The sequence below is a fragment of the Phalacrocorax carbo genome, chromosome 17, assembly GCF_963921805.1.
Source record: "Phalacrocorax carbo chromosome 17, bPhaCar2.1, whole genome shotgun sequence".
NCBI lineage: Eukaryota > Metazoa > Chordata > Aves > Suliformes > Phalacrocoracidae > Phalacrocorax > Phalacrocorax carbo.
Window position 1 is genome coordinate 3,435,556 of NC_087529.1, and position 24,960 is coordinate 3,460,515.

The 24,960-nt window shown below is 47.5% G+C and overlaps 1 protein-coding gene across 2 annotated transcripts in view; it reads left to right on the top strand.

Moving 5' to 3' along the window:
- The window catches only part of VPS53 (VPS53 subunit of GARP complex), a 69,830-nt gene that overhangs the window by 41,699 nt on the left and 3,171 nt on the right, over positions 1-24,960 (top strand). The window contains exons 14-21 of one of the 2 annotated variants that reach the window (XM_064468027.1): positions 598-840; positions 2,291-2,438; positions 3,412-3,494; positions 7,036-7,114; positions 12,006-12,154; positions 17,434-17,503; positions 21,322-21,459; positions 24,592-24,696. In XM_064468027.1, the coding sequence (XP_064324097.1) occupies positions 598-840; positions 2,291-2,438; positions 3,412-3,494; positions 7,036-7,114; positions 12,006-12,154; positions 17,434-17,503; positions 21,322-21,459; positions 24,592-24,696 (1,015 nt within the window). The remainder of the gene's footprint in view (positions 1-597; positions 841-2,290; positions 2,439-3,411; positions 3,495-7,035; positions 7,115-12,005; positions 12,155-17,433; positions 17,504-21,321; positions 21,460-24,591; positions 24,697-24,960) is intronic. The other variant, XM_064468028.1, reaches the window with a different exon arrangement.

The window sequence follows — 24,960 nt, forward strand, 5'->3', positions numbered from 1 at the left end:
TAATGAATCACTGGAGACAATAGGAAGGCTTTTTGTGCCTTTAAAAAGAATTGAAGTAGGAAGTGCACTTTGCGCTCATGCTAAATAAAACTTCTTTGAAGGATGTGTGAAGTTGTGCAAAACCAGGTGGTATCCAAATGGGACCAAGAAATGGCAAATGGTGCACCATTTTGAGCACATCCCTTTAAAAGCCGTATTCCCCAAGGTCTGCTCCGGAGGCCGCTGATATGGGAAGCCCGACTGTTAGTTTTGCTGGTGCCAGGAATGAAACTTGAGCATATGCTTTATGCACTTGCATCAAATCTGCTGAACCCAGTCCTTGGCAGACTTGTGAGTTTTTATATGTGACTGGAGAACAGATTGAAGCTGCCACTAAAACTCCTGAGTACAAAAGGTCGTTACTCATCGGTCCAGTCCATGTTATTTTATGAGCTTTGTGCTGAGAGGGTGGAGATAAGAAGGGGCTGGAATACCCGACTGCTAAAATCTGAGTGTGTCTGCTGGTGTCACAAGACGGGGCATCTGGTTTTAAGCATTATTCTCTCCGTTTCTGCCCTCAACATACTAAAATATCTTTCTATTGTTCCCCCGCCTCAGAAATCTCGGCGAACTGATTGACAGGTTTGTGGCTGACTTCAAGGCTCAAGGTCCCCCCAAGCCCAACGTGGACGAAGGAGGAGCCGTCCTGCCCAGCTGTGCCGACCTCTTTGTGTACTACAAGAAGTGCATGGTGCAGTGCTCCCAGCTCAGCACAGGCGAGCCAATGATAGCCCTGACCACCATATTCCAGAAGTACCTTCGGGAATACGCCTGGAAAATTCTGTCTGGAAACCTGCCCAAGTGAGTTTCACTCCCCAAATGCTGCAGCACCGTCTGGTGAGACATTCTAGTCAGGAGCAGATGCTTTGTAAAGATGACAAGTAAATACATACTTGTGAACGTTTATGTTTCGCTGTCGAAGAAACCACGTAGCAGCGATATGTGACCACGTTTACTTTATGATTTTCTCAGAAGTTCAGTTCGTTGCACTGAGAAACGGCAAGAGACCAAGTGGACAATCGCAGCATTGTTTTTCTTTTAAGGGCCCCTGGAGGGTAGCTTCATATTTGGCTTTGGTTAGAAGTCAGATTTACAGTTTCTGGAAGTTGCTTTTGAAATGCCAGCCCTAGTCTCTTCAGAGAGCTCTGGCTTTCAGGATTGCGCCCACCCTGCCACTTGGGTAACAAAGTCACTCTGTGGTTCTTAGCTGCCTCAGCTCAACGTTACCCATGTAATAATTTATAATGAAGGTAGTTTATCTGTGTGATGCTGAAGTGCTTACCTGTGACTCCCTCTGCTCTGTAACATTTCGTATATGTATGAATAAAATGTGTAGATGTAAATCCAGTGAAAATAGAGGAAATCCTTGTGGGTTTACACCCATATGGGTAAGCGTGCAGCCTAAAGGAGCTCCTTGAGATATTGCCAACCTTAACTACAGATAATTTTGTATGCCGTTTACCATCTTCGGTTTGTTTCCCGTGTAAACCTGGGAGCAGCAGAATGAATTTCTGAAATCTTTTACAGATGGAAGGGGAGAGGGTTACATCCAGACAAGTGGAAAGATAAATTTAATGTGCATTCTCCATCAGACCTCAGTTGCATTCTTTATACACATTTTTTTGTGTGCTCCATTTTTGCTGTCCAAGATAAATATCACTGTCCTATTTTTTTAATGGATTTGGATTATAAAGGGTTCAGAGGTAGGGAATTTCCTGACTCTAAACTGTTCTGAGTCTTTCTTTGTTGATACGCAGCCGTTAATCACTGGAAGATGGTGGAAAGCCACATCTTCTATAATTGACTGTGTTGCTATCATTTGCTAACCATCGTTTTTTAAAACAGGCTACCAAAGTTTCAAATGTATGTTGGCATCTGTTTAGTACCGAGAAGATAAATATGACAGGTGGCCTGATAGTGACTGAGATTTTTCTTTAATCTTTAATTAGGTTTTGAGTAACCGGCGCTGAAGGTGAAGCTAGCTGGATTTCACTTGCATCCTAATCTGCCACGTTGTGAATGAGTGAATTGTCCTTTGCCTGAAGGTTCTGTTTGTCTTTCTAAAAGATGTTCCTTAACCAGAACAGCAGTTGTGGGTTTGATGTAGAATGACACTGACCTGTGATGCACAGGACATTGGACTTTGTGGTCATCAGGACTTTCCGTGGCATTGAAATCTAGTAGTAATTTTGCATTGCGTGTCCCTGTACGCCTGAAAGCCTTACAGGTTTTGTCTTGGTTTTTTTTCCAGGACAACTAGCAGCAGCGGTGGGCTCACCATCACTAGTCTGCTGAAAGAAAAGGAAGGCTCTGAAGTGGCCAAGTTTACTTTAGAAGAACTCTGCCTCATTTGCAGCATCCTTAGTACTGCAGAGTACTGCTTGGCAACCACCCAGCAGGTGAGCTTTCCTCCACAGCACCTCTGAGAACGCACCCAGCAGCAGCCCCTCCTCTGTCATGAGATGCTGTGCTGCTCCCCCTCAGGGGCAGGCTGCTGTGGAGACTGGGAGAGTCAGAAGTGCTAAAATACCCGTAGCAGTGTCTGTTCCACATAGCATCCCGTTGATTGTTGAGCTCTGTGTTATTAAATCTGCATGTCAAAGAAAGAAAAGTGTTGATTTTGCTCTTTCTACCTGAGAAAAGTAATTTGTTTGTAATCCTACTTTGCAGCATCAGTTTTGGATGCTGTCCTTTTGTGCTTGTAACATAATTTGTTTTGGATTGGGAACCAAATTTTTTTTACATAAAAAAAACCCCCAGACTCTGCTCATGGTTCATGATCCTCCTTTTATTAAAAAAAAAAAAAAAAGAAAAAAAAGAAAAATGTAGTTCAGAGTAGGTTTGGGAAAATGCGTGCATGAAATATTGGGGCAAGGTGGAGTGAGGAGAGAAGGTATTTATGCTGATATGCTTTGCAGCCACAGTGCTCCTTACATTCAGGTGCTTTCAACATGCCATAGGTTAGTGGATGAGCTGCGATGTTTGGCTGTATGAGGGCATCTCCACCACTAGAACTGGCAATCCTCCTCCTCTGCAGTTTGGGTGCAGGGGAGGGTGTTGGAAAACACCTTTATTAGCAGGATAGGTGCCACAGTGCTAAGCTAGTACATTAGCATGTCATGCTAGAGTTACGCCTCTGACCTTGGAGGTTACTGCTTTGAGGACGCAGTGCCACCATAGGCCATCCTGGCAGATCAAGATGTCTAGGGCGTCCAACAGGGAGAGATTTCCATTGTTCAGTGGCTGAGTTTTGAATGTAGTCTGGGCACAGATTAGGTTTTAAGAAGCTGACTTTTCCAGGACATAAGTTTTTAAGACTGGTCATTTCACGTAAGATATCTGATCTCTGTTGCATGTTGTGTTTCTTCACAGTTGGAAGAGAAACTCAAAGAAAAAGTGGATGCAAGTCTAGTGGAGAGAATCAACCTGACGGGAGAGATGGACACTTTCAGCATGTATGTTCAGCAGATGCGTCCTCCCAGAATATATCAAACCACCTGGTTTGTCAGCCAGATGGTGCTGGAGTAATACAAGCCCAAGACCCCAGTGTCGTAGAACCCACCCGGACATGCAGCCTAGGCACAGGCATTTCCCGGGTGAAGGAATGGTCGTCCTTTGGCTAGTCCAAGAGCAGCAGTAGTACAGACTTGAGATGTAGTTGTTCCCCATTATCCTAGCCAGAGGAACAAGAGCACTGGAAAGGAGAAAGGAAATAGTGAGTTTCCATTTGAAACATCATTTGCATCTTGGCAGCTCTGTGAGGTGGCTGTTACATTTCAAGAAAGGAAGCTATTTCAGTACGTTCCTTCCTGCTTTAACTTCCCACTGTTAATCAGCAGCCTTGTCAGTATGATCAAAGCCCATTTCAGATGACATAAAAGACTGATCCAATCTTATATTTGGGGATTATAATTGAGAGAAGATTATCATTCATTAAAATAACTTTTCACGTAACGGTGCTAAAAATACTCCCCTCTAACGTCGTCTCCTCTCCACTACTGACAAACAGATTGAATATTTTTTTTAGAGAAGGAAATCGAGGCAAAAAAATAATTGTTTTGTCACATCAAGCAAAAGAAAACCTTGGCAAAGCTGGGAAAATAATCCCTATCACCAGCTCTCTGTCTCCCTGTATCTAAGATTTAGCCCAGAGAGCAGTAAGATTTTTTTTCACAAGACTTCCTTCCTGTGAGTCCTCTCCTGCTGCAGTGGGCAGGATCCCACTGAATCCCCGTCCAGGTATTTCAGTGGTCTCAGGCTCCATTCCAGGCTGCAGAGACTCCCTTCCCTTTAGATATTTCTCAGACCTTTTTAAGAGTGAATCCCTGACTGACAGCTAGGGTTGCTGTGTCCACTAAGCCAAAGCAAGCAAGGTGTAGCTTGGGAGTAGAAATAAAATATGCCATATAGTGGGATTTCTTAACATGGACAAGTTTCTCATGACCTGTCTGGCAGCCTCATGAAGTGGTTGGTCGTAGGTGGCCAATATGATGTGTTTTGGAAATTGCTTAAATGTACAGTTCACATTTGCTGTTTTGGACAGCTTTAAAGTTAAACTGACAGGCCTGGTGTATCTGGTAACACAGGCTTTTTAATAGACTTTCAGTCTGTTGCAGTATAGCGCTTTGTCCAGTCTTCTGTCAGTGTAAGTCATAGCTATAAACCCCTTTGGCGTTTGCTCATTCAACATCAAACAAGCTGTTCCTTCTGGGATTTGATGTCTTGTTAGGCATGGTCATAAAGAAAGTGATAAAACGTTGCTGCTTACACACCCTGGAAAGCGTTTCTTCCTACGCCGAAAGGAGAGCGCAGAGCCACCCCAAATGTGTATAAAGTGATTGACTCCGGGTATTTTCCCCCTGGGGTGGCTAAGCATTTTCTTCAGGAAATATGGGAAAGATAATGAGCTCTTCTGGAAGCTCAATAGAAGGAAAAATTATTGTCGTGTAAATCTAGAAATCCATCATTCCCACCGCCCTGCCCTATTGATCTGTTGAGAGATTATGGGCAGCGTTCAGAGGCCTCTTGAAGGCCTGAAGTGTTGAGCTTACCAGGCTCTCTGTTAGAACCATACCGCTCATTTACGGCCTCAGCTTCCCTGTCTATCAGCTGCTGTGTATCTGCCAGGGGCTGTATGGGGATTCATTAGCTGCCGCTCAAGTACTGCTGCGTGCTGCCTGCGGCAGAGGTTTGAAGTGGCTTCTAGCAGAACCAGGATCCAAACCCTCTCGGCGTGTCACCAGGCTTTGTGTTTGCAACGCGCTTCTTGCTGCGCCGTTACACACCCTCTACAGCAGGTGTGTTTATTTTGAGGCGCAGGCAAATAGCTTCCTCTCCCTGTTTGTAATCTTGCCGTTTTCAGGTGAGAACCTGTACTTGGTGACCCAGCTTCAGGCAGGCTCCTGACGTGTGGAGGCTAGTGAAGAAGCCGCCTTCCTTCCACTGAGAGAGTTGCGTTTCGTTTTGGTGTTAACCACAACTCTTTCCTACAAGTCCCTGCCAGCAGGCGCCCTGCAGGCGTCAGCTGTGCCCAGGGGACAGCTATTTCAGTCGGGCTCCCTTGGCACTGCTTGAGCTGGTGGAATCCCCCAAGGGAGTAAATCCTGTAGCGCCCAGCAGAAGCAGAGGCACCAGCAGAAACGGTCACAGGCTTTTTTTTTATCCCAATGCAAGTTTCAGATCACGTAACTTGGAGCCAATGGTCACTTCATCTCCCATATTAACTTTTCTGACTAATTTTGGATGAGTTTGCCTTTACAAACAAATTACTTGCTCTGAAGGAACAGTCTTTTACTTGGCATCCTATTCCGGTCTTTATGTGCTAGAGCTCTAGGAAAGGGAATAGACAACCTCTGTGGGTTGCGGTGAGGAACAACACCCAGATCCCAGTTATGAGTGGGTGATGCCGTATCTCGATGAGAACACTTAAAAATACTTTGAACAGTGAACTCCAGAGAAGTACCCAGAACTGCACGAAGAAGATGAGGGGGAGGAAAGATGGTTTGAGGAAGGACTAGTCAGATTTGTTACAGATCTGTGATTCCCGTCTGTGCTAGCGTCATGAGAAAGAGCAAAAGTAAAATACTGTTCTTACGCATATAATCCCAAAGCTGTAAACAGGCATCTGGTGGCAGATTTAAAGTTTACAGTGTTCTTAAAAGCTGTACTTACTTAGCAAATCACAGTCACTTATTACTTCTAGCAGAAGTTGTCTGCGATACAAGTACTGGGTTTCGTGCCCTTGAGGGTGGTCCAAGTTGCTGCAGACAGTTTCTCGGCTGTTGTTTTAGGATCAGTTGCACCTTTACATGCATCGTAACAGGGTGGCATCAAATATGTCTCTAAGCAATATCATGCTGTTTTTAAAAAAAAAAAAAAAAGGGAGGGAGGGAAATGTGTTTGACTAATGTGTCCTTTAGTCTGGTGTATGTCTCTGAGAAGCTCAAACAATGGATGGCGGCAATCCTAGACATAGTGTAAATAAGACATCTGCCTTGATCTTCTCAAGTGGGAGACACATTCAGAACTCATACAGATGTACTTTTTCCGAATCCTTTTTGAAAATTTCTGAGAGTAATAGAATATTGACTGTGAATAAGTGGAGAGAGGATATTAGTTCTACGCAGACTGGATTGAATTTGAAGCCGAATCCCAGTCTGGGCTCGGTACTCGGGGGTTGCTCCTCTTCCTGATGGACGGATGGGGGTTACCCCATCTGACACTTTAGATCTCAGCCCCTTCTATGTGTCAAAACAGAGAAAAGACAACTATACAAACGTCCGCTCTACGCTAAAGCCCATTGTGTAGCTCCCGATGAACAGCACGCAGAACTTCCCGGCTTCTTTTCGGTACACGCTTTAGCCGTGCGTATTCACAGCACAATGCCGCTGTCAGCTAGCGGATGACTGTCCTCCTTTGGCAGTCAGATACGCCGGTTCTGGCACTGTGGGGCTGAGGACTATTGTAAAACTCGTGCTTGATTTTTTTTTTTTGCAGTGTGATCTCCAACAGCATACAGCTGTTAGTGCAGGACCTGGATGCAGCCTGTGACCCTGCCCTGACCGCTATGAGCAAGGTAGGGGATGGATTTGTTTCGGGAAAGCAAACAAAGTAGCCTAGAGATCCATGCGGAGTTCTTGTTTGCTTTGATTGCTTGATTTCACTATTGACTTATCCTTTTACGCTGCCCTGAGACTTAGCCATATATTGATTTCTTCTTGCTCCTTAGAGCAGCAATTGCTGTAGTTATAAATACATCCTTCCCTCCAAAAACTCCTGTCATTGAGATTAGGGTTTTCATTCTTTTGTAACACATTAAAACACATGGATAATAAAACGCTTTCTGTAAGTATTTAAGGCTTTCCCTTGCCACTCCTAATGCCAGTGAGAGCCTCTAAAATTGGGAAAACTTTTCTTAGCGTGGCATTTCAAATACACCCTCTCATTTGCTATTCTCTTTGTGTTCTTTGACAAGGAGTTTTAGTAGCCTGCTTGTTTGTGGCTGTTAAATGGAGGTCCTCAAAGGGTAATATGGAATTGAGATTGAGCCGTATTGCTTCTGAGATCCTCTCAAGGACATATGGAGCCATTCCTGGAGAGGCCCATGTGATTAGTGCTTCAGGATTTTGTTGCAGCTACACTGCTGGCTTTTATATGTTTGAAATGCAGAGCTGTGTTTTCTTGCCAAGTATTGTGAAAACCCAGACTGCTTTAGACAGAGGTGAAGACAACAAAAGTGGATTGAACTATTTTTTTAATTAGAAATATTAAACATAGACCTCCATTTTTGTAGGATCAACACACTGTCTCGCTGCCATGAATTTTAATAGCTTTCTGCTTTATGATGTATTCCAGCTGTAACTAGCCCCACCACCCCCAGCTAATATTTGAAGTGGAATGCAGCTGGTAATAGAGCTTGTACATGTTCCAAATGAAAAGAGGATTTTTTTTTTGCCCAGTAAAATAACACTGTTAGGAAGGGCTCAGCACTTCAGGTGTGGCATGTGTGCCATGACAGTTCCTTAGATCTCCTCCTGAACCTACACAGCACAGCGGTATTTGACTCACTTAGGTCTGACTGTTTGTACCCAAGTAAACCACAACCTTGAGAGAGCAGCAGCTGGTAGGCCATTTATTTTTGTCTTTGGAACACTGGTAAAATGCAGCACATGTGATGGGACTGATGATATATAAACAAGCTAAGCGTTATGAAATTAGCTAAATAAATACTTGTCACTTGTGCACGCATTCCACTGTTTGCATCACACTGAGTTGCTTTTGTGTGATTTTTACTAGACCTGGGTTTGGTGCAGGAACGTTCTTCCCCCACCATCCTCCTCCCTTTCCTTCAGGGGTGGGTTATTACTCTGACAGTTGAATAAGAAATGCATATCATTATTTAAACGCAGAGTTAGTATTTGGACCTGTAAAATGTCAGTCTTTATTAAAGGAATAAAGACTGTGTGTCCGATCCGTCCCAATTTTCCTGTACTGGAAAGACATGTCTGTCTCAAGACCCGTACTCCATTAGGGCTTGTCCTTTGTTTAGCTGCTTTTCATCTACTTCACTCTGGTGTCCTCCAAGATTCAACACTCTGTCCTTTGTTGGAGTCTGACTTTTTTTTTTAATTCATTAACTATAGAGGTAAATTAAGAAATATTTAAAAGTCTAAATCCACTTTGGCTCCAGGCCACTTTGAGAGATTTCACACAGAAAATGGCATCGGAAATATTGCTTTTAGCCGGGAATGGTGCTTGGTTTCCCTGAGTCTTTGCCTTGTGTGTTCTCAAAGAAGCGGTAAATGACAAGAAGGCCCCATATTATAAAATTTGTAGGTGATAATATTTACTCAGACTTTACAGCAGGTGTAGAATGATTAAAGAGGGCTGTAGGACAGGGAGCTGGGATGAGGGATGGGAGAGGAATTTGCCCTAAACCCCTGTTGTCCGATTCTGGATAACAAAGTACTCACCTGTAGCAGGCACTTAAATTGCCTGGAATGCTTTATTTTTAATTGTTAGGGCGAGGGAGCTGCTAATCTGCATGGGATATTTTTTCCCCAATTAAGTTTATGGATTGCAGTGGATAAGGTTTGATTTACTTGCTGAATTAAGCACTGATTTGTATGTAAAACTGTGCTTTTTAAGTGGGGCTGGGGGACATTTTAGTGACTCATATCAATCGCTTGCTGTTTTTTTTATAATTTGCTAAAACCTTTTTGGCACAGCTGCAATTTCCTACTTCCTTACAACTGAGTGGACAACAGCAAGCGCTTAAATATGGAGCTTTAATAATCTCTCCAATACATACAAGGAAAGCCCCAAGAGCAGAGCAATCAGAGCTGCCAGCTGCTAATTAAAAGTCAACATGAGTGCGTTTTAGCCGTCAAACAAGGTGCCGCGTGCAAGAGTGCAAACCAGAACTCGTTCTGGGAAACGACGGAGGCAGTTTCAAAGGCAGCAATATCTGCTGCCTGCAGCACCCGCTGGCCTTCCTCGCCCCTCCCATCTCTTCCCACATGGGCGACACAAGGTCAAGGGAGAAGGTGCTGGCCTGGCACTTACCGATGCTCCCCGTGCCCACTGTGGAGCCTGTAATGATAAGCGGGCAGTGGGATGCTGCTGAGCGCAGGGAGACTGATGCATCCTCCGTTAAGCCATGAAGCAACCCCTTTTGCTAGAGGCCCATGTGAGTGCTGGACATGGAGGAGGGACCTGGCGGTTCCTGCCACCCCACTCCCGGCTCTCTGGGGACACAGGGACGTCTGGGGACATGAGGACTCACAACCAGGCAGACCCAGGAGCACTCTGTGAGTCTCTGCTGTGCCCAGAAGGTAGTGCCTCTCTTGCTGTGTACCAAACCACCCCAGTTTTGCTCAGGGTTTCTCTCTTCTCCTCGCCTTTTCAGGAAAGCACCCTAAAATCTGTGGCTTTTGTTGTAACAGCCAGCTCTGACGGTAGCACCAGGTCTTCAAACCCAGGTCCTGCCCTTGCAGGCAGCCGCATCGCCCCGTGTCCTTGCGGCGTGCAGGCGCCTTTCAGCCGCTGCCGGGGCACCCCGTGCACTGGGCTTCTCCCTTCGGCCGGCCAGCGCGAGGCCTCGCTGCTCCTGTTCTTTGGGCTCGTTTTCAGCTTGTGTATGTAAACTATGTGGATATCCCAAGAAAAACATAAGACAAGGGAAAAAGAGGAATAAATTTAAAATGACAGGAACAAAGCTTTACCAGAAGAGTTGGGCTCGCATTTCTTTTGATGACTTTTCAGTATGTGTACTGTGTCCTTCACTGCAGCTACTGGGGGGTTTTTTTTGGGTGAAACACACCCCCCCACACACACAAAGGGCTATTTTTACTGTTCATGCTTTAAAGGTTTGGTTGTAAAGTATTGCTTTTGGAAGGAAGACCAACAAAATGAAAAAGCTACTGTTTTATTGTTGTTGCAATAATTCAACTCAGCAGTCCCTTCCCACTTTCTGGCCGTTCCTGCTGTATGGGGATGGTCTGTTCGCTGAGGACTGCTGTCTGTCGAGGAGGGCCAGCGCTCGGGATGTGCGAGTCTGGCAGGGAGACAGGCACAAAGCATTTTCTTCGGATGTGACAAGTACCACGAGGCGTAGAAAAGCAGTTGTTTCTTGAGCAGTCTTCCAAGTGAAAGTAAGATGGCATGAAAACCTGAGAGAGATGTCCCTTCTAGCTACCCGGCTGATGTGAGAGGAGCGGGTTGGGGGGTTGTTTGGTTGGTTTAAATAAAGCCAGCTTTGGTAGGACACGTGTAGACTCTCTCAGACGCTGTGGTTTTGCAGAGAAGTTGGCTTCTCTTACCCGTAAGTCACTTAGGCTGCATGTTGTTGGGATGGAATTGAATCAGCTGGGTAGCAGCGGACAAAGTAGTCGTAATTAAATTAAAATCAGGAATAAAAAACTTTACATGCAAAATCCAGAACTTGAGAAAACAAGTTTGAGTACAAACACCCTCTTAAAAGAAAAAGCTCATCTTCTGCAAGTGTCCAGTTTCCCATCCTGATTTTATATCCATTTTCCTCCTGTTTCATCTCCGGCGTGAGGAAGAGCATCTCCAAACAGTTTGTCAGAGCATGTTGCAGAGCGCGCGGTCTCTGAACAGTAGCAGAGCTAAGAGCACCTTTCTGGATGCTCGTGTTCCTCAGTGAGACTTTGTTACACACACGGATGCTTGGCCAGGCCTTACCCAATTACCTCTTATTTTTTTTTCCCCCCACATATACTGTGTACTCCCTGTGTGCTGCAAATAAGGCTTAGAGAAAGTCAAGGGAGTCACACATCTGGCTCACAGGGGCTATCCTGTTGCATTTCTGCTGATGGTAAATGCAAACAAAACGGGAGGTTGAGTAACTCATCTTGTTTTGTATTTTTTAATGTGCGTTTCGGATGAGCTGAAATTGGCATCCTAGCTTGTATGCCAGAAGTGTTTTCAGTGTGAGCTACGCCGGTGTAGAGTGCTTTGGACTTTAAGACTATTTCTACCTCTTCCATCTATCTGTCATCAGCCTCACCAGTATTAAAGTCTTGGCTGCTGTACAGGAATCCAGACTTTGCAAGCTTGCAGATATTTTCTCAAATGCCTGTAATCAGGATTTATATGGGTACTTCATCCTGGCAAACGGGAAACTTAAATATTAAGGCAGCCTGGCATGTTCCAAAAGCCTTTTTAATTCCAGTGATCCCCATTTGTGTAGGTTACTGGTCACAATCTCTCTCTGCTCTGGTGCAAAAAGGGCCATTCTGGGTTTTCTTTCTATCGTGTTCGGAAGGGTTTTGCTTAATCAGTGTGGTGACGAAGAACTTGACCTTGGTGGTGAATTGCAGAGGCAGTCTCTTGATAATTCCATAGAGATCTTTTGACAGGAAGTTTGTACACTTTTCCTTATCTATTGCTTTAATCCTAATGATTTAAACAGTCTTTTTGGTTGTTTTTTCCCCTTTGTGCAGATGCAGTGGCAGAACGTGGAACACGTTGGCGACCAGAGTCCTTATGTCACCTCAGTGATTCTCCACATTAAACAGAACGTCCCCATCATCCGCGACAATCTGGCCTCCACAAGAAAGTATTTCACTCAGTTCTGTATCAAATTTGCAAAGTAAGTTACCAACGTGGCGCAGAGTTGCTCGGGGTCTCTGGCTGTCGCTCGTCTGTTTGTCCCTGACAGTCTGTTTGCCTTCGGTGCGTGGCGGCGCTCGGTGTCTGGGTGAAGACCCTCTCCACCCAGGCAGAGCACAGAGGGAGGTGGAGCAGGGCAGTGAACACCAGCAGCTGCTGGCAAAGTTGAAAGATACTTCAATTTCTTGTCTCAAGTTTCCTGCTGGGGCAGATTTTCTCAGGCGTTACTATCGATTAGTTTCTTTTCACGTGCCTAAACCATCCCATAACAGAACGTGATGATCGCTGCCCACTGTTTGCCAAGTCCAGAAGGTTTGGGGTAGGAGATCTAAAAAAGGCTTTGAACCTCTGAATGTAGACACAGTTCTTGCCATGGGAACCTACTTTCCTTCCAGGGGTAAGAGGCTGCGGCGCTTCCCGACACAGAGAAATCTGGTGATTCATTTGCCACAAAATAACTTTTACAGTAGCTGTGGCACCGTAAGGGCATGTGTGATGAGTATATTCTGCCTTCACAGTGTAAAAGCTACTTTTCTGTGCAAAAGTAGTTCAGTAAGGGAGGAGAAACACACATTCAGATTTTGGGCGATTTTACGAGTGTCTTCCTGGCAAGTCTCTTAATGTTGGGCAGCATGAAAGAACTGGAAGCTGAGACAGAAATTCCCCATGCCTCTGGATTCAGGGTTGAGGGTGCAGCTCTCCAGCATCTCTTGGACATCCAAACTTTGAAGCTGTGTGTCTGAAACAAAAATTCCGTTCTTTGGGAAGATACTTTGAACTCTTCCCTGCTTGCCTGTGGCCAGCTGAGCTTTGCACGCCCCAAAAAACCCCTCAAGAGGACTCTGCCAGTTGTAGCTGCTGCTTTTGGTGTTGCATGTGACTATGCTGGTAGACTTGGGAGCGGTACCGTGAATATCATGTGTCACTCTAAAATACCTTAATGTTTCATTCATCTGTAATAAGCTAATCATCCTGAAATAAACTGTATGGCCTGGCAGTTACTGTGTGGGTTTGCAACTGGAGCTTCAGCTCCTGCTTCGGCAGGGAAGGATGCAGCAGGCTCTCGTGAGAACCGTTAGCTTTCGCAGCAGGGAGGCTGGCCTGAGAGTTTCGTTCCCCCTTTCTATCTCAGGGTACTCATTAGTTTGCATTAAGGAGCAGTTACTGATAAATCATGTTATGACGTTGCCCATAATCACTGTTTGAAATGCTGCCTCAGAGAAAATTTATTGCACTTAAGCCTTCTCTGTGGTTACGCTTGAATTTTATATCGCTAACATGATGATAAATAAAAAACCCCATTTACTCAGCTGTTCACAGCACACTCTTAATACCTCGGCTTAGTTGCCTCCCTTTTAACTTTATTGCTAAGCACATACCAAGTAAACTCCAGATAAAATACCCAGCTCTCACATTTGAGAAGAGTTCGCATCTAAGCTGAGTGCCTTCACCACAGCTTGTTCCATAGAAGAGCGCAGAGACCTGCAAAACTTCAAAACCTTTTTAATACAACTACAGCTCCGACCTACAGCACATTAAACTGAACACGCGGTCTTGCGTTCCCTGCACTGTGGATCAGATCTAGACGTGAAAATTTGGTTCCTGAGGATTGTTTTTGCCAGATCCCATTTAGAGTCTTCCTGTACAACTTGGTTTTAAGGAGAACGAGCCCAGTGGTAAGGGTGGGCCGACCTACTTAAAATCCTTATGACATTTTAATGCATGCAAACATTTGTATTTTTGCAGCTCTGATTTCCTATGGAATACGCTGGCCTGCCCAGTATAAATACCTGGCCTTTTGTGTGCTCCGCAACGCTGAAAATCCTTTTAACAGGCATTGTGCTTCTCTGTACGTTAGTGCCTGCATCTTTTTGAACTGCCAGCCGCTTCTCGGCTATAATGGATTGTATAAAGTGCTAGTGTTGAGTTACAGGACCACAGGGGAGAAGGCATCTTAAGTCACTAAATTTAAAAACTGAGGGATCTGAGCCAAGTCTGGAAGAAGAAAAATGGCCGTCAGAAATTGCATCGGTCCTCTAACTTAATTTGTCATTTTTGCTTTGTTTTGACCAATATGCAACCCTCACTCCCTTGAAATAGTGAGAAGCAGCCGGCTTTCCAGGAGGCACTCGCAGGCAGGGCGAGGGGCTCTGGTCTCACTGCACCTCGGCCCTTACCCTTTGAAACCAAAAACCGCAGCGGTGAAGCCGCGGCTGCTGCGGCGGGATGTGTTTGGGAAGTCTGTGACCTGACCTCAGTGAGGAAGAGATTAGAACTGAGAGACAGGAAAAACAAACAGCTCTCCCCCTCGCCAGAAAAGCGCCTCGTCCATCACGAGCGGTCAAGCATGGTGGGTAGCTGCAGCCGGCGTCCTCCCAGTTGCTCTGGCCTTTGCACCGTGCTTTCAGTGAGAGGAGTTAGGTGGAAGAAGATCACGATGAGGAGGCTGCTGGAGGTTTCGAAGCAGCAGGCTGAGCTAAGCCCGGGTGAGCCTGCAAGGGCTGGTTGCTGCCTCGGAGGGTGGTGTAAAGCAAAACCCTTCTCAGCTGCAGTGACTCAGTGACACCAGGATGCTTTGAATGATGTCCTGTAGTAGCTCATCTCCTGTCGGACAGACAGACTGTGGTTGCATCTCTGCCTGCCTTGCTTAGCGAGGCATTGTGCTCGGTGCATCATCAGTGCAGGGGATTAGGAAATCACAGGCTTTGGCAGAGCCCCTCCCGTTGGAGGGGAGCCTCTCAGATGCTGTGGTTTCTGTGCTTTAGGTTCCTAATCTGTCTTGCACTGCTTTATTATTACACTGGGGACTTGTCTGCTTCTATGGAGGGTTTGCTGGATTCAGTTTTATAGCCGAAACTGTAAATGAATTCTGGCATCCAGTCTAGCTCTGTGGATGTGCAGGGAGCAGAGGCATTTAGAGTACAAAACCGCGTGCAGAGCATTACCGTTGAATGCGCACGTATTATTCGTGTCGGGATTGCCTGCTGTATGCTAAGAGAGCCAAGCATTGAGTCCAGCCTAGGCAAGAGACTGAAGTGAATTTTTCAGTTAAGTGCAACTGCTCTTGATGGTCTCTGCTAGCCCAGAAAAGAAAAATGAGAAAAATACCAGAGCAGCCCTTGGATCGTATGGTTTGTCTTGTCTGTCCTGCTGGACTTGAGAAGCTGTTTCTAATAAGGCAGCGTGAAATAACAGGCATGTGGGGATGGAAGGTCGCTTTACCCTTCTGCGTTGATTGTGGGTGGCCATCCTAAGGGGCCTGGGAATTGTTTCACACAAGAGAGAATGCTGTCTATGGAAGACCATGCGGTTACATAGAAAAGGAGATTAAAAAAAAAACAGGGGAGGGGTCCTTTGGCTACCAGTCTGCCACCCTGCAGGAAGAAAGGCTCGCCCTGTTTCTCATGCACAACCTGAGCTCCACGCCGGACCTTACAGAGACAGGGAGAGTCGGGCTGACGTGCAAGATCAAAGGTACAATTAATCTCCTGCGCTCTTCTGCCTGTAGCAAGCTGCTGCATCCAGAGGTGCTACCGGATGATCATCTTATGGGATCGCCTGAGCTCCAGCTGTGCTTGGCACGCTCTAACTGCCCTCTGGGGATCAGTTATACACCTGAAAAATGGGCTTCTAAAACAGATGAGTTACACCTCTGCTGTAATGCTTTCGTGCAAGAGGAGACGGGGCTTGTTTTCCTCCTCTTATTTATATTTTGTTGCCAAGGTTGCTTCTCTGGTGGCCAAATTCAAAGCTGTTTGGGGCAGTCCAGTAGCTGGTTCTCAATAGTAGTTTGAAATTGTTCTCCTTGACGCTTCTCCAGGAAAAGATGATTCACTGAGAGAGGTCGTGGCTGTGTCTGAGGGAAGGGAAAGGGAAGGAGCCTTCTCTTGGAAGGACTCTTCCTTGAACCATTTCTTTCGATTTGCTCAGCAGCTTGGCACGCTCTGTGCCTGAGTTACGCTTTTGTCATTCTTCCATGAGAAAGGGCAAAAAATAAATGTCCTGGCCTGGAAAACAGGTGGCAGGACAAACAAGATGCTGTCCACGCTCCTTGCTTAGTGGGAAGGAAACAAATGGCTTGACAGATGCAAGGGGAAACCACACTGAATTTAGATCATCACCATAAACAGCCCCTCATTCAAAAGGACAGAAAACAGACCGACTTACATGAACTTAGAACAGAGCCATTAAAATCTAAGACCTGCCACCAGGTCATGGACACGGTCCTGGAAACGTGAGCTTTGTAGGCATTCAGCCAAAGAAGGCCATATGAAAGAAGCAGAGTGCGTTAAAAACAAGGCAGCTAAAGGAAGACAGGTATGAGCGGTGTGGTCCTGACAGATGGAGTTCGAGTGGCTCACGCTGGTCCCTCTCCTTGCATTCGGCTCCCGGGTTTTCCCGGTGCTGTGCCTTGGTAGAGCAGGTGGGGCAGGAGCTTGTCTTGCAGGTGCTCAGGCAGCGCTTCTGCTAGCCGGGAGCATCTACAGCTCCACCGAAGAACGAAACTACCACAAAGCCTAAAATCAAGAAGGAAAAAGCTAAAACCAAAGCTGATGCTCTGGAGTACATTGTCCAAGGTGGTGAGTGCTGGGCTTCCATCCTTGCCAAGTCTCCCTGGCTGAGTATATGTACCTTAGTCATTTTTCTGAGTCTGAAGCCCATGTTAGCAAAGTAGGGTAACGGTGTTTTCCTTTTCACAAAACTTTTTCTCGTCTCGATTGTGTTGGCCAGAAGCTTTCTGGAAAAGTGCCTTTCTGTGCGAGTGTCCAGGGCCCAGCAGACCTCCAGCCTTGGCTGGACCTCAAGTTCAGTGTGTAATATGCATGTTATGGAATTACTTGTATGCAGTAAAATGTAGGTTCTGGATACAATCAAGATACTTCCACCCCGTGAATAGCTACGCTAATCCTGGCGTGTTGCTGTTTTTATTATGTACAATAGTTTGTTTGCTTGTTCTTGACCTTGTACTGTAATACTTCATATACAGTTTATAGCAAATTATTTACATAGAGCATGTGTGCAACTTCTTAATTAACTTAGAGATCAGTATGGATTAAAGCTAAAGGACTGTACCTAGGGTTGGTTTGTTTGGTTTTTAGTATACTTAATGTGGCTGGAGCCAGCTTGGGGACCAGGCACTTACAGTGTCTTTGCGGAAAGCCGTCTTGGTTTGGTTTTGCATGCTTTGTTACCACGGAAGACTGTGTGACTCCAAATACTCACAACGTAATTGTGTCGTTTTCTATCTCTTCTCTGCAGCTCCTTCATTCCCAAGTTCATTAACCATCTCTTCAAGTGCAAACCTATTAGCATGGTGGGCGCAGAACAGGTAAGAAAAAGTAATTGCATTGGCTGTAATATTTAATCACTTTTGGGTCTAAGAAGTCAAGGCAGTTTTTTGTTACGAAGGGGCAGAGAGCTGAGTTACGTGTCCTGCACTCTGGTACAGCTGGGGCAACAGGAACGGGGCAGGGTGGGAGCAGGTTTATAGTGATCCTGCCACAGTTGAACCTGACTTAGGAGAGGGGTCCTAGGCATCTTCCCAAGCAGGGGAGCTCTCGCTTTGCCGGTCAAACTAACAACAAACTTCTTACGCACCTCTCTAAGGTGTCACAATGAGATTGCCTTCAGACAATCTCACACAAAGGAAAAGAACATTGCTCAAGGCAGAAACTATTGCAAGAAGCTCCTGTGTCCATCTCAGAAAGGCTTGTTTTTCTGTCCCACCCTTTCACAAAATAGGTCATCACTCAATCTCCCTCTGGTGCTACTGTGCCTCCGCCTGGGGTTAAACTCAAGCCTGTTGCTTCTCTGCTCAGAAAAGCTGGGCCGTGGTCAGCCTGTAGTTGAAAACAGGAAAAATTGACCAAAAATCAACCACCCCAACCCAAAACCCCAGATGTCCAGGCAGTTTCTCAGCTCAGGTAGTTTAAAACACCAAGACTGGTTTTTTTGCAGTCGTTGAACATAAAGCAGACACGGCGCTTGGTCGCACGTGACAGGGCACGTGCCGAGAGCAGGTTGGTTCCTACGCGTTCCCCGCACGGGCCCGGGGACGGCGGTGCTCAGTGCCACGTGCCCACGGTGGCGGCGCGCCAGCTCTCGTGCAAAGCGGCGCCGGACCCTCCCGGGGACTGTGCGCGCTGCTCCCAGGTGCTGGCTCCTTCCTCTCGGAGGAGGTGAAGCCGTGGGAGCCCAGGGGCTCCTCTGCAGCCTGACGGCAGTTTTGCTAGAGCCTGCGTCCTGGCTGAGTTCCAGTGAGTGCAGAGAGATTTTTGCTTCCTCCCGTTTGCCTGCTAGTTATGGATGGCCGTGGTCTTCCTCGTGCCGGGACGATGGGGGTGTGGAGGCGTAGCGCAGCGTTTCTCTGTTCCGTCCCCAAAATTGCTAAACGGAGGCCCTGGGTTTGGCAGGAGTTTTGAATCTCACTAGGTGAGAGAGGCTGCAGTGCCTGAAGTCAGGACAGTTTCTTTCCTGAATAAACGCCTTCCACACCTCGCTGCCTCAGGCGTTGCAAACACATCAAAACCCTGCTGCGTGGTGAGGAAGAGCTGTCGCCACCGCTGCGACTCAGTAACTGAGACCAGGGAAGTGACGACCCATCACCTGGGGCTCAGGACTCCCCAGCTTTCTCCCAGGAACCTGCCTCCCCATTGCTCTTTGAGAGCTGTAGATACTGCAAGGTGGTGAAACACGATCTCGGGGAAGAAAGGACGCTGAATTATTGCCATTTGAATTAACGTACACGGTTCTGTTGAAATGCTGCCCCTTGACAGGAGCCCCTGTCCCCGCGTTGCACGGGGGTGGGCTGCGCAGGGTGTTTATTACCTTTAGACCATGGGTGCAGCCGCAGGGCTGTGACCCCGCATCCCCCACACCTGCTGTGGGCTGGGACCCCGCTAGGGAGGTTTGGATGAGGTTTGGATGAGGCAGGCTTTTTCAGCCGTCCCCTGCACATACAGCTGCTCCCCCGTGGGCAGAATCGTCCCTAATGGGACTGCTGTGAACTTCAAATCGGTGCCTTTAAAGCTGCTTGGTTTTTAGGCATCAAAGATGGGTTCTGAGCAGTGCGTCTGCAAAATGAAACAGGAGCTTTACATCAAAACCTTTCTCTTTCTTAATGGAAAGCAAATGAGTGAAGCATGGTTCCTGCTCATCTTGTGCGATGAGCAATAACCTGAGAGCGATTAAACAAAGTCTTTTTTTAAATAAGCATCTAAAGTCATTAACCAGTTGCCAGCAATGGGCTTGTGTCTAATGATAAAAGATTTTAATATTACTATATTGGAATAACAGGCCCAGTTTGGTTCTTTAAAGTGGACTGGGAAGGTTTTTATTAGCATGAGTCACAGCGAATATATCTCATTGTAAGTGGCACATACCTTCCTGGGGTTAGATGTACAGAGGTCTTCAGAAGCTGGTCTCCTCTGTCTCTGCAGCATGTAGGTCCTCAGTTGCCTTGGCGTCTTTTGAACACCCCTCTGGTCACCCACCGGCATCTTTCCGCACCGGTTTCTCTCCCCTGGTGCAAATGTCGCTATAGAATATGCTTTCCTGGCCTTCCCGGTTCTAAACACAGCTTTTCCTGCTGTTTGCTATTAATCATGTTTGAAATCTGGATGCCGGGGCAGTATTTACAGAGGTGTTCAGCGTGGGGAACGAGACCTGTGGGGTTTCATTTTCTGTGGATTTGTGTCTCTGACTTAACAATTCTCCATCTCCCAAGCTTTGGCAGCGAGTCAGCAATGCCAGGGACCTGGAATGGGTAACGGGGGGAAATAGGGTGAGGGGACAGAGCCTGCGAGCGCCGTGTCTGTGGGAAAGGCTGCAGAGAGCACAAAACCCCTGTTAGACGTGAGAGAGTTTATGCGAGGAAGATGTGAATTCCCCAAATGCAGAAAAATCTTCCATCTTTGGGGTCCCTCATAGACATGCTGGAATCCAACTGTGACAGCCTGAGCCAACGACAGGCTCCAGCAGCTCGTGGGTGCCCCTGAAAAGGGGAGCCAGAGCGGCTTGTTTGTGCTGTGGTTTCCTGACTTCCCAGGATGAGATGGGTGGCACTGGTTCCTCTCATGCAAACCACGAAGCAGGCAGCACACAGCAATGAGACGCTGCCGCAGATCACGGGGTCCAGGTTTGAACTGGCATGAGCCATCACCCCTCCTCGGCTCAGTCCTTTGTATTTGAGCTGAATTCCCACGTGTGCTGAAAGCTGTTCCACAAACGTTCGTATTGTGGTGACTGCTGGGGGTTCTGCAGTGCCCGTAACGGGGTGTGTTGCTCCGGAGCGAGCTTCCACCTGCTCCTGAGAGCCCTTTTGCAGGAAATGCACTGGGTGCGCTGACAGCCCGGTGGGTTTTCACACTCGCCGCTGTGTAAATCAATGGTGCTCCTCTTCATCTAGTCTGATGTCAGGTTTCTGTCCTTCGCTGGTCTTGTCTCACCTCCTTAAACATACCTCCTGCAATCAGACAGGTGCGGTATTTGGCGTAATTTTGCCCTAAGAAACCCTAACCCGCAGCGTTTTGTCATCAGTGCTCGTCTGCCTTTGCTGAATTTCGGGGCTGCTGCTTATTTAGCTGCTGGTCTAGTAAAAAGCAGCACGCAGGCTGTGAGTTTCAGCTTGCCACTGAGCATAGGATATTGAGCAGTTCTCAATGGAGCTGTGTTGTGTTGCAGTTTTCTTTTTAAAGAAAAAAAATACTAGCAAGTGGTTGAGTAAATGCAGAAAACCTGACTCGGTGGGTGGCTGGGCGCAGGAGGAAGCATGGTGTTAATTCATTTGACCTCAGTATCTAAATAATGATACAGGTACAGGTAATCGAGATTGCTTCACTTTATGCTGTCGAGGGGAAGGGGACTGGAAATCCACGCCTGATGTGCCAGATGTTGAGCTGCCATAAGTCATTTGAAGTCAGCAGAGCAGTGCTCTAAGATCACCTGAACGGTGCTGACACGTAGCCACGGGTGACCGTGTCTCCTTGAAGTGTCATTACACGGGTCAATCCCTCCTGTTCCTGCAGTCCAATTACGAGGATTTTCTCCAGCGTGGGAAGCGTTAACCTTTTAAGCATGTTGGATTATAGCAGCTAATGGAGCTTGGTAAAAGGGACCTGAATAACAGGGTGTGATTAACTGTTGCAGCTGCTGCTGGACACTCACTCTCTGAAGATGGTTCTCCTGGATCTGCCCTCCATTGGGTCCCAAGTGGTGAGGAAGGCTCCTGCCAGCTACACAAAGATAGTGGTGAAAGGCATGACTCGGGCTGAAATGATCCTGAAGGTAACTCAAGACTTTTGATAACCTGCCAGCCAGACTGCTGGACTGGGAATCGGAGCGAGCGAATTCCAGGGGGCCCTTCCTTTGAACGCGGCAATCTGCAATTGCACATGAACGTATGCGAGCTTGTCCGGGTGCGCTGCCAGCTGTTCTACAGAACTGGCTTATTCGCCTTGGTTTTGCCCCCATGCGCTTTTAACATCACATTTGAGTTTTCATCCTCATTTTTCAAGGTAACTGAGAGCTCAGGTTCTGCTTACGAGGAGAGCTGGGGCACCAGATTCCCTCAGGAGGTTGTGAAAGTCAGAGCTAGCATCCGTAAGTGTCTGCCACAGGGCAAACCCTCCAGTTCAGGTTACTCCAGGCCTTTGTGCAGACTCCATCACGCAGGGGAGCCAAGCCGTGCTTGAGTCACCTGTTTACTGTCTAGTGTAACAGCCAGTGCAAACATGTCTGGGTTACTGTATTCACCAGAGCCCTTTTTCATTTTCCAGACCCGGTGCCTGGAAAATGACCCAAAAGCAGCGTGTTGTCTTCATAAAAAGTAACAAGCAAAGCAATCTCCCCTTCCGCGCCGTTGCTGGAGTAAGAAGTTAGGTTTGATCCCGGGAGAAGCCATTGGGAGCCGTGCAGTTGTACCCTCCCGGGCCATGGGACTGTCCCCTGCTCACCAACAACGCTGCGAAGATGTTCCTGTGGGTGAATCAGTGGGACCTGGGGTCAGGCAGGACGGGCAGCTGCCAGCCAGAGCCTCCTGTAAACCGCAGCCAAGGCAACAAAGGGGTTGCGGAGCCCAGCCTCTCCCCATGCTCGCCTGCCGCTCGGCGTGGCTTTGCTCCCATGCCCAAAGTAATGTCACAGCTGAGTTTGCGTTCTGAATTCAGAAATTAGTGCTGCAATTCCATGCTTTTGGAGTAAGGTGACCGAGACGTTAGCAGAATACGTTAAAGCCAGTCTAAACGTTCTTAGCAATTACCTGAAGAAAAATGCCCTGCTACTGCGAACAGAGGAGCGGCGGGGAAGATTGGTGCCTGTTGCATACAGAAACAGGTCTTTCCTCGGAGCTTAATGCGAATCAGAAAAGTAATGGTGTTAATTTGTCTAGCCTTAACATCACATTGGCTTCATCGGGACTGAGATGAAAGCAGTATAGGAAGTGCCTCGGGCAGGGAGCGCAGGCTGCCGAGTGCTGCTGCTTCGAAGGATGCAGAGTAGCAGCGTGAATGCTTTTTCAGACATCCCGTGCTTGCCCTGCTGCTGCATAAAGCACTTCTGCTGGCCCCAAGTGAGGGCTCAGTGTCAGCCTAACTCGTAATTAAACAGCGATAACGGAGCTGTTCTACAAAATAATGCCCGTGTAACCAGCGGCGATGGGGCCAAATGGTGGCTGGGGCAGGTTTGTTAATCGTAGTGACTGAATGGATCTCCCTGAGCCTAGGTAACCCACGCACAGCCTTTGGGGCTGGTGGCGGCAGCCATCTGTTGGGTTTGGGAGAGAAAAAAAGGCTCTTGGAAGTGCCTGCTCCTGCTGGACCACCAGTATTTCTGTAGGAAGGTTTCCCTGGGGGAGCCCAGAGCTGAGCGGCCATCTCCGGCTCTTCTGTTTGCTGTGTGGGTTGTCTCTTTTTATCAGTCTGTCTCTGCTGCTTCCAAATTGTACATTAAAGAGTCTTTTCCTAAGAACTAATTCACCCCATCGGAAGCGCAGGCCAATACGCTCCTCCTCGGTGCTTTCAGGGCTCTCCTCCCTAGTACCGAGGTGGTTCAGAAGCGATGCCCCTGTTGCAGACAGCAGTACCACCGTACAGGAGCGTGCCTGGGCTTATACCAGTGCAGCTGGCTCAGCAGGGGCATCGCCGAGCCCGTAGATGGCACAAATGAATTCAGCTGAGCCCTACAAAGCGCAGATGCAAGTGGGGAGGAGGGTGTCGGGGTGTGCACATCCCGCAGAGCTGTTTCCTTTCTCCTCTGGCTATGCTGTCTGAAGTTCCAGCTTTCATCTTGGCAGAAGATTTTTACAAGGGCTGTAAATTAAGGATTTATAAGTGTATACATGGCTATGATGTTTCATTGGTCTGAAGCACAGGAAAAGAAAGAAATGTCTCGGTGACAGAATACAGTGTGGGGTGAGCTGGGTCGATGGAAACATATGGAAATGTTTTCAGAGACAGGGAAGAGTCTGGTCCTGTGCTGATTCTGCCCTGCATGTGTGCGCACACACACACTCTCTCTCTCTCCCCCCAGGAGGATGGGTTTGTTGCCCAGCATTATCAAAAATGTGTTCTCTGTGGAGCTCACTGCTTATCTAAGGAAAATACAACAATGAGTAATCAACTTTCCAGCTTCAAGGCTATTTTCATGGGGTTGTTTTTCCCCCTGGCTTGACCGTTGCTGGGACTAGGAGGGTGTGAGCTCCGGGGCAGAGGTCAGCGGGGGGTTCACGTGCTGCATCCCTGTCTCTCCGGAGAAGGGTACAAGAGGAACCGCACCCAAAGGACAGCACGGCTTCGTGTGGCACTGCTCACCCATCAGGTTTCCTGTCAAAAGCAGGAGGACTGCAAGGCAGATTGCTCTGACCCACGCTGACCTGGGGCCAGAGGGAGTAACTGCAGAGTGTGGTCAGATTCCCCCGCGGTGCGCAGTCTCTGCTCTGGGCAGGAGGGAGCGAGAGGGATGTGCAGCCGAAGTGAGGGTCTGGACTGCATCCAGGCTGCCTGATCTGCTGGGGACTTCAAGTGTTCCCACCGCCACCACCGCTGCCTTTATCCCCCAGGCAATTCCCCAGCCAGTCCTCCCCATGCAACAAGAGCAAATCTCGAGGTTTGCCAATACGCCAATACCTGCCAGCCCACAGGCGTACAAAGTCCTGCTGCTCTTTGAAACGTGATACGCAGCCCCTTGGGTCTGAGCTCTGCTGCTGCACGGAAAGAGACCCCGTCCTCCTCCCTGCGCCTTGCTTCTCTTCACTCACCTTTACCTCTCAGTTACTAGCGGCACGTACAGCCTCGTTCTTGTTCCATAAGCATTTTATTTTAGGAGAGGCCAGTCCTGCTATCACTCGTGTGCCTGATTTGGCTGGGAACTGGCTTTAACTCATAGAATTTGCCTGATCTCTTTTTACTCTTGTCTTCGCAGGTGGTTATGGCTCCGCACGAGCCCCCGGTTGTGTTTGTCGACAATTACATCAAGCTCCTTGCTGACTGCAGCACCGACACTTTCCAGAAGATACTGGACATGAAGGTTAGAACCAGTCCCACAGAGGTGCTGCTCATTCGCTAGCACTGCACTGAGATTGTTTGTGACTTATTTTCTCAGTAGAAATAGAGAGGCTTGGGAGTGGGGAAAAGCACGCTAAAGCAAGTGTATTCTCTGTACTCTGAAAGTGTGTGGAGTTGCTGCTGAAGAACAGCTTTTCAGTTCACTTCATGCTCATACCTGCTCTGGCTCCTGGGGCTGAGCACAGTTGCCTTGGGATCATCCGGAGTTCTACATACAGCTCTTGGT